At 44.8% G+C, this 9,426-nt stretch overlaps 1 protein-coding gene across 1 annotated transcript in view; it reads left to right on the top strand.

Moving 5' to 3' along the window:
- ppox (protoporphyrinogen oxidase) overlaps nucleotides 1–9,426 on the top strand; it is a gene marked incomplete at its 3' end in the record, with an annotated part of 47,785 nt that overhangs the window by 5,218 nt on the left and 33,141 nt on the right. Inside the window, 2 exon segments of the mRNA XM_037677350.1 lie at nucleotides 830–983; nucleotides 7,597–7,731. Of these exon segments, the coding sequence (XP_037533278.1) occupies nucleotides 900–983; nucleotides 7,597–7,731 (219 nt within the window).

A 9,426-nucleotide genomic window follows, 5' to 3' on the forward strand; every position in this document is an offset into this window, starting at 1 on the left:
TTTTTTAGATTTTTCTACCTGGATTATTGAGCATGCATCAGGAGAACGCAATATATTATTTATATTTTTACATTTTATTTTAACTTTATCACTATGTTTCTTCCAAGTAAGTTTTTCATCAAATATCATACCTAAAAATCTTATATCCTCAACCTGTTCGAGATTTTGACCATAATTTTTAAAGGAAATATTTTTATGTTTTTTAGAAAAGCAGATAACCTGAGATTTTGTACTTGAAAGTTTGGATTATTGAGCATGCATCAGGATATACTGTATAATACTTATCTTTTTGATGTGTTAAGTTTATCTGCAGTGCAGCCTCACTTCCTGTAAGCTTTTCTTTCACTTTTTTCCCAGCCATGTTTTCACGGTGCATTGTTTGTGTAAATCATGCGATCCTGAGGACAACGTGTTCCAGTTCTCAGACAACTACATAATCAGGTCTCTCTTGTAAATGAGTCCTCCAGGCTCAATGGGATCTACCTGTCTAAATAAAGGCTGAATGAATGAATGAACTTAGTTTCATCACTCACTTGCTGCTAGCTGAAGGCCTGTACCACTGAACCCCCCAGCAGTGGTGAGATATTTCTTAAACATGTTTCCTTTTTTTCTCATTTGTCATTTGTTGCTAAAAAACAACTTCAAAATATGATAAACACCAACATTTTGTAGCGTCTTGCAAATAAATCAAGTGCAGACGAGCTGAAACAACCACCTGTGCTTTTGGAAAAAGGCAGCTAGAACATGTCACACTGAAACTAGGTGTGTGTGTTCTGTGAGAGGGACGGTTGTGTGATTAACTAACCGTGTCTCTTATCGTGTCCACCAGGCCCTGCCACACCTGCTCTCTTCTTCTGTTTGTGATTGTTGTTGGATGTTGCTGCTGTTGAGATCAGCCAATGAAAACAATAGCAGTGCTTGGAGGAGGGATTGGGGGTTTGGCTGCAACCTACTACCTGTGCAAGAGCCCACAGGTTACCAAGGTAACATACGCACACACGCTTTAATCCTTTACATAAACTTTGTACTAAATCATCAAAACCTCCCAAGTCACAGATTTCATTCAGAGCTTCAGCGCCATAGAGACAGAGAGGTGCGACACTCTCTGAACTCGCCGATACGCGGTCACGTGGTTCATGCAGCTCTCAATAGTTTCAAACAGCTCACCACTGTCCGTCAGTTTGAGCTGCTACTAGAGCTGGGTGATATCTCAATACTTTTAACATATCAAGATCATTTTTTTGCGATATAAGTTGAGACCATCTCGATATAAAACCATATAGTTTTCTGCTTGGAAATCCTCCTGCCGTCTTCTTTCTCTCACTCGCCCCCTCCTTCTACATTCTTGAACACCAACACACAGCCCTCAGCCGCGCTCCCCCTCCCCTTCCTGCTTCTCCAGGAGGTGGGCGGGCAGGAGAGGAGACGTCAGAGTCAGAGAGAGTCAGAGTTTCTTTATTGTCATTCGCACCTCATGTGGTACATGTGGTGGAGCGAAATTATGTACACAGGGTCCCAGTTACATCCAACAATAAAATGTAAAAGAAAAACAGTAATAACATCTAAGATATGAACTAAGAAAAACATCAACTAAATATACACTAAGCACTCATAACATAAAACATTGAACATCAGCACAAACATGAACATGAGTCTATGAGCAGATGTGCACGCATGAACACATCAACATTGAAACAGATCAGCAGCAACATGAAACAGATCAGCAGCAACATGAAACAGATCAGCAGCAACATTTAGCGTTTAGCAGAAGTAGACGTTAGCAGACGTTAGCAGAAGTAAACAGAGCAGCTGACCTGTGTGTGTGTGTGTACATATATATATATATATATATACATATATATATATATATGTATATACACATATTGTTCTACACACATTGTTCTAGAATTGTGCTGCTCCAGGTGGCTGCATGTTGGAGCAGCTCTGTTACTTTCATTCAGAGATTTAGCTTTTGGAAACTTTAATTCCTCTTGTTCTGGATGTAAATCACATTTTTTTGGATGATTGTTTCCTCTGGTATCAGATGCTGTGCAGCTGGAAGGATTTTTACTGAAACTTTTTTAGTTTTGGACATTTGTTATGATGCGTAACCATGACAACAAGGCAGTTTTCTACAACCAACAGCAGCTGATTAACATCTCAAAAGCTCAAGTAATATCTCAACTACATCCCCAAATCTCAAATGAGTTGAAAGGATGTTATGTGGACGCATTCTCATCTACCTGACAGCTGTGCTCAAGTGCCTGACCACTGAGATCCTGGAGCTAGCAGGAAACATGGCTCATGACAGCTGAAGGACGGGATCATCCCTCGGCACCTACAGTTGGCTGTCCGCAGGGAGCTCAGCAGACTGCTGGAGGAGTGGTCATCGCTCTGGGAGGAGTTCTGCCCAGCATTTGGGCGGTCCTACAGCCCAGGGGAACCGAGAGGCCAGCTGAGTCTGGGTGGATGGATCGGACACCATCTGCAGCCAGTTTCTTAGGATCCACTGTGGGCTGGACCTTTATAAGAGATCCTTCCTGTCTACAGCCATCAGTATCTATAACATCTAAGAATCTAGATTCTTTAAAACATTGATTTTTTTCTGCACCCCAAGGTTGGACACTCTTCCACTCTGGAGTTGCCCCCTGGTGAGAGGAACCGAGCAGGAGTGGGCATAGTTGTTGCCACCCATCTTGGTGCCTGTACGTTGGGGTTCATCCCGGTGAACAAGAGGGTAACCTCCTTCCGCCTATGTGTGGTGGGATGGGTTCTGACTGTTGTATGTGCTTATGCGCCAAACAGCAGTTCAGATTACTCACCCTTTTTGGAGTCCTTAGAGGGGGTACTGGAGAGTGCGCCTCCTGGGGATTCCCTTGTTCTGTTGGGGGACTTCAATGCTCACGTGGGCAATGACAGTGAGACCTGGTGGGGTGTGGTAGGGAGGAACGGCCCCCCGATCTGAACTCGAGTGGTGTTCTGTTATTGGACTTCTGTGCTCGTCATGGATTATCCATAACAAACACCATGTTTAAGCATAAGGGTGTCCATATGTGCTCTTGGCACCAAGACACCCTAGGCTGCAGTTTGATGATCGACTTTGTTGTCGTCTCATCTGATCTGCGGCTGCATGTCTTGGACACTCGGGTGAAGAGAGGGGCAGAGCTGTCCACTGACCACTACCTGGTGGTGAGTTGGCTCCGATGGTGGGGGAGGATGCCGGTCAGACCTGGCAGGCCCAAACGTATTGTGAGGGTCTGCTGCGAACTTCTGGCAGAGTCTCCCATGAGACGGAGCTTTAACTCACACCTCCGGGAGAGCTTCACATTCCAGGGGAGGTGGGGGACATGGAGTCCGAGTGGGCCATGTTCTGCGCCTCTATTTTCGAGTCGGCTTATCGGAGCTGTGGCCATAATTTGTCGGTGCCTGTCACGGCGGTAACCCTCGAACCCGGTGGTGGACACCGGCGGTGAGGGATTGTGTCAGTCTGAAGAAGGAGTCCTATCGGGCCTTTTTGGCCTGTGGGACTCCCAAAGCAGCTGATTGGTATTGGCAGTCCAAGCGGCATGCAGCTCGGGTGGTCGCTGAGGCAAAAACTTGGGCGTGGGAGGAGTTCGGAGAGGCCATGGAGAATGACTTTCGTACAGCTTCGAGGCGATTCTGGTTCATCATCTGGTGTCTCAGGGGTAAGGGTGGGGGGGAGAAGCAGAACACTACCAACACTGTTTATAGTGGAGGTGGTGTGCTGCTGAACTCAACTCGGGATGTCATGGGCCGGTGGGCAGAGTACTTCAAAGACCTCCTCAATCCCACCGGCACGTCTTCCACTGAGGAAGCGGAGCCTGAGGACTTTGGGTCAGGCTCTCCAAGCTCTGGTGCTGAGGTCACCGAGGTAGTTATAAAGCTCCTCAGTTGCAGGGCCCCAGGGGTGGATGAGATTCACCCGGAGTTCCTTATGGCTCTAGATGTTGTAGGGTTGTGTTGGCTTACGTGACTCTGCAACATTGCGTGGACATCGGGGGCAGTTAACCCTGGGTTGGCAGACTGGGGTGGTGGTCTCCCTATTCAACACTTGCGCTTGTCAAGGGTGGACGTCTCCTCCTCTCCCTTTCCACTTTACTTTTGCTCTGTCTGTCTGTGAAACTGCTTTAGAGCCTCTCCTCTACAAATCTTCCGAATCAGAACTATGGACTTGAATTTGGTCAGTTTTTCCCTCAACACAATTGATAACATTTCTTTGAAGAGAAGACAGGCTTTAGGCGAGCCGATTTGTCCTGTTGCCACGCACACAGCTGATGTCTCATCGACTTTTAAGACTTGATGACGTGTCTATCTCTGCTACCATCTGTGAATTTTAAGGATGCATTTATAATTGTATTTATGATAACTGGTTCCTGCTTTTTGGATTCGGCTGGTTCCTGGTCTATCAACAAACAAGGAAGTTGTCAGCAGCAAATCTGGACCTTGTCAGGCTGCGTACCTCATATGATGGCTTGGTTTGTGCCTCGAGCACCCAGACTTTTTGCAGAATGGATCAGATCTTGGGGACTATTCTCAGGCACGTTCCATTGTTATGGACATTTAATTTAGACATCCCCCCCCCCACACTGTGTAATGTCAGTGTCATTATGTACTAGTGTGCAAGATCTTTTTTCATTATCACACTGTTGACCTGCGAACAGAGGTTACAGGCGTGATAGGATTTTTTTGTGTCTCCAAACCCTATGTGTCATTTTTCACCACTTTTTATGGTCTGTCCAAACAGGTCTCTCTTGTACATGAGTCTTCGAGGCTCAATGTGAATTATCTGTTTAAATAAAGGTTTAATGAAAAAAAAAAGGGGGGGGGGGGTACCGTAGAGTGTGTTCCAAATACAGGGGGATCACGCTCTTAAGCCTCCCTGGTCAGGTTTATTCAGGGGTTCTGGAGCGGAGGGTCCGTTGGATAGTTGAACCTCGGATTCAGGGGGAGCAGTGCGGTTTTCGTCCTGGTCGTGGAACACTGGACCAGCTCTACACCCTCAACAGGTTCCTGGAGGGTGTGTGGGACCCAACCAGTCTACATGGGCTTTATGGACTTGGAGAAGGCATTTGACCGCCTCCCTCGGGGAACCCTATGGGAGGTACTCCGGGAGTATGGGGTACCAGGCCCTTTGCTACAGGCTGTTAGGTCCCTGTATGACCGGTGTCAGAGCTTGGTCTGCATTGCCAGCAGTAAATCGGGCTCATTCCCGATGAGAGGTGGACTCCACCAAGGTTGCCCTTTGTCACCGATTCTGTTCATTTCATAATGGGCAGAATTTCTAGGCACAGCCAAGGTGTTGAGGGGATCCATTTTGGTGACCTTAGGATCACGTCTATGCTTTTTGCAGATGATGTGGTAATATTGGCTTCATTAGGTCGTGATCTGAAGCTCTCGACCTTGACCTCTATAAGTGGCTTTAAGAATCTGTTGGACTCCTGGCAAGGACCAATACAGACATGTTCCTGTTTTTAGTTTTCTACATTCTACATTCGCCTTATAATCTATCTGTTTTTGCTACTTTTTTGCCATCTTATTTTAATTTGTAAAAAAAATAATAATAATCTGTACGCCTCTTTTATAATTGTCTTTTGTTGTCAACGTTGTCCGTTGTTCTCATCATTCTTTGTTGAAATCAGGTCTCTCTTTTAAATGAGTCCTCAAGGCTCAATGGGATTAACCTGTCTAAATAAAGCTTGAATGAATGAAGGAAAAAATCTACAACTTTCACTGGAGCGGTTTGCAGCTGAGTGTGACGCGGCCGGGATCAGGATCAGTTCCTCAAAATTCCAGGCCATGGTCTTGAACCAGAAAAGGGTAGAGTGACCTCTCCGGATCGGGGAGGAGGTCCTGCCCCAAGTGGAGGAAATCAAGTATCTCGGGGGTCTTGTTCATGAATGAGGGAAACATGGAGCGTGAGATTGATAGGCGGATAGGTGCAGCGTCTGCAGTGAAGCGGGCGCTGTACAGGTCTGTCGTGGTGAAGAGAGAGCTGAGTAAAAAGGCGAAGCTCTCAATTAACCGGCCAATCTACGTTCCTACCCTCATCTATGGTCATGAGCTTTGGGTTGTGACCGAAAGAACGAGATCTCGGATACAAGCGGCCGAAATGAATTATTCTGCAGGGTGTCTGGGCTCTCCCTTAAAGATAGGGTGAGAAGCTCGATCATCCAGGAGAGACTCAGAGTATAGCCGCTGCTTCTTCACGTCGAGAGGAGCCAGTTGAGGTGGCTCGGGCATCTGGTTAGGATGCCTCCTGGATGCCTCCCTGGTGAGGTGTTCCGAGCACGTCCCACCAGAAGGAGACCCAGGGGAAGACCCAGGACATGCTGGAGGGACTATGTTTCTTGGCTGGTCTGGGAACGCCTCTGGATTCCCCCGGAGGAGCTGGACCAAGTGGCTGGGGAGAGGGAAGTCTGGGCCTCCCTACTTAAGCTGCTACCCCCACGACCCGACCCCGGTTAAGCGGAAGAAAATCGATGGATGGATGGACTTATAATGTAACATTTTGAGAATAATTCACATAACGTTTGTTTTAACATTATTCTGGCAATATAGAAGAGTCAACAACTATAGCTGACAAAGTGAGACACAGAATATATTGGATTCAAATACTTTCATAGCAGTTGTGTTTTTAAATTTTCTGTTTGTGAAACACTTAACATCACCACTTTGAGTTATGTTATAAAATATTTAAAGTATTTGAATAATTATCTGCAACAGTTTAAAATAAGGACAGACATTTATCTGTACTTTTACTTTTCTTACAGTGACTGTCAGTTATTATGGGGAAATTATACCATTGTGGCCTTTAAAGATGTAATATTACAGTGGTGAAGGAGCTGTGTAAAAATGTGGGTGTTATAAATGTTTAGCTCAGCAGTGAAAAATCATTTGCACCAGTGCTGCAAAATGTGAGACTGGAAGGTTCTTTAATAAGTGCAGTGATATAAGTGGGCGGCTGTGGCTGAGTGGTTAGAGCATTCGTCCTCCAATGCGAGAGTTGGGGGTTTGAATCCACCAGCAGTCACATGCTGAAGTCCCTGGGCAAGACACTGAACCCCTCGTAGCCTCTGATGTGTGTCCCATCAGTGTTTGAATGTGATCTAAAGCTCTGATTAGTCTCTTTAGAATGATTTGTTCCATTAGCTTTGTAGAGATCTAGTAGAGTGCTGTATGAATGGGTAAATGAGGACACAGATTGTTGTAAAACACTTTGAGTAGCTTGAAACAAGATAGAAATGCGCTATAGAAGTACAGTCCATTTACCATAAGTGCAGGGTTCACTGCACTTGTATCATTTTAAGACTGATAAGGACCAGATTTGGTTCTGAGTCGCAATTCTCAAATCATGCTCTAATTTTTATTCACATTAAAGTGTTTTGGGGGAATTTATTGACTGATCATTTTTTGTCCAGCTTTAAATGTGAACAGCTGAAGTTAAAGAACACAGTGTGCTTCGTACACACAATAAAAACCCCAATTTCATGTTGTTGTTTTTTTAACTGTATTTACTTATAAATATTACTGGAAAGCAGATTTTTTTTGGAGTAATCAATCAAATCTTTAAAACAGGTGATTGTCTTGGAGTCCACCAGTCGTTTTGGAGGTTGGCTGTGGTCTTCACGGAGGTCAGATGGGGCAGTATTTGAACATGGACCAAGGGGGATTCGACCTGTTGGACCAGTTGGACACAACACCCTCAATATGGTCAGTTCCACAAACGTTCTTCTGTTGGAATCCTGGGTATATTTTCTGTTCTCAACTCATTTACAAAGCATAGTTGTATGACTACCCATTATGAAAATGAAGTGTGAAGGCAAAGAAAGGTACAAGAATAAAATACGTCATTGGTGGTTGGATCTTAAAGTAGCAAATAAACAGTAGTGCAAATTGTGTAGATTTGATGCATGTCTGACAAAGGTATTGGGGTTTAAATAGGTAAATAGAACAGTTTGTATTGTTAGAAACAAATTTCAGATTTCAATTTTCAAAAACTTATAATGCAGCTTTAGGACTGATACCCAGCCATTTTCACACCTATCAGGAATTTCAGCCATGTGACCAGAGTGGCTCCTCTGGGTCTCAGACTATTGCCCCTTTTCCACTGTCACGGCGCGGGTCGGATATTTCCGGCTTGACGTGCGTTTGAGGTCTTTCCACTGTTCCTGTGACCGGCTCGCCTCCCTAAATTCTGGCCCGGCTTCTCAAGGGGTCCGAGCGAGCCGCGCCGTGACGTCAGAAACACTGTCGGTCAATGGTTGGTCGGGGGGAGGGGTCTGTGGAGTCTTTCCAAACAACCCGATCCACCATTTTTTCTCTCCTGCTTGCCATTAGCGATAACTGGAGAAGCGTATCTTTTAGTATTTTGAAGCTACACAACAACAATAATGTCAAAGCCGTGGTCCAATGTAGAAGTGCAGGTGTTGTTGTGCTTGGTGGCCGACGAAAAAAGTCAAAGCGAGCTAGATGGAGGATTGGAGGGTGGTTTGGACACGACTACTGCTCTACTTGAACCATTTATAGAAGATGGTGAGTGTTTTCTAACTTTACTCATCCCATCGGTTCTGAACATATTTTTAACTAACAAAAGAGGCTGACGCCATAATAGGACAACGTCGTTGCTACGATGCTAAGCTAATTTGCATAAATGCTAACTGTCCTCCGGTCCCGTTTCTCACTGTATTTTATCCAGAACGTATTTCAGCGCGTGATGGTTCATCTCTAAACTCCACATTAAACCCTCCAAGCCTCCCGGCTCCTGCTCCATCAGAGGAGTCTGCACCTGACAGAGCTCCATCACAGCCCAGCTGCACCTCACAGAGCAGCACAACGCTGCAGCTTCTGTGCTCGGTAAGAACAGATGCAACATGTTCCACATCACTTTATTTGTGCCGATAAGGACTTGATTTATTTTATTTTTAAAGTAAAAAACTAAAATGTTGAATAAATACTGAATTGGGATGAAATTATGTACACAGGGTCCCAGTTACAGAAAACAAAATGTAAAAGAAAAACAGTAATAAGATCTAAGATATGAATTAAGAAAAATATCAACTAAAAAAACATCTACTAATAAAACACTAAGCACTAATAGCAGTAAACAATCAAAACAATACGTCAAACAGCAACATGAACTAGAGTTTGTGCAGCCTCATGAATATCTATGGTGACAGGACCTTCTCTGTAGCAGGACCAAGACTCTGGAATGAGTTACCTCTGCTTGTCAGACAGGCCCCTCCCTCTCAGTTTTCAAGTCCTGTTTAAAAACCCACTACTATTCAGTAGCTTTCAACACCAGAGGACCTGTGTTTTGAACCTGTATGCTCCACACTGGTTTGTCGTCATTATCTGCATCGGTTTTTGTCTATATTCTGATTTACCTCATTTTGTATTTTGCTTTGT

This window comes from Nematolebias whitei, chromosome 5 (assembly GCF_014905685.2).
Source record: "Nematolebias whitei isolate Nwh7 chromosome 5, NemWhi1, whole genome shotgun sequence".
Lineage (NCBI taxonomy): Eukaryota > Metazoa > Chordata > Actinopteri > Cyprinodontiformes > Rivulidae > Nematolebias > Nematolebias whitei.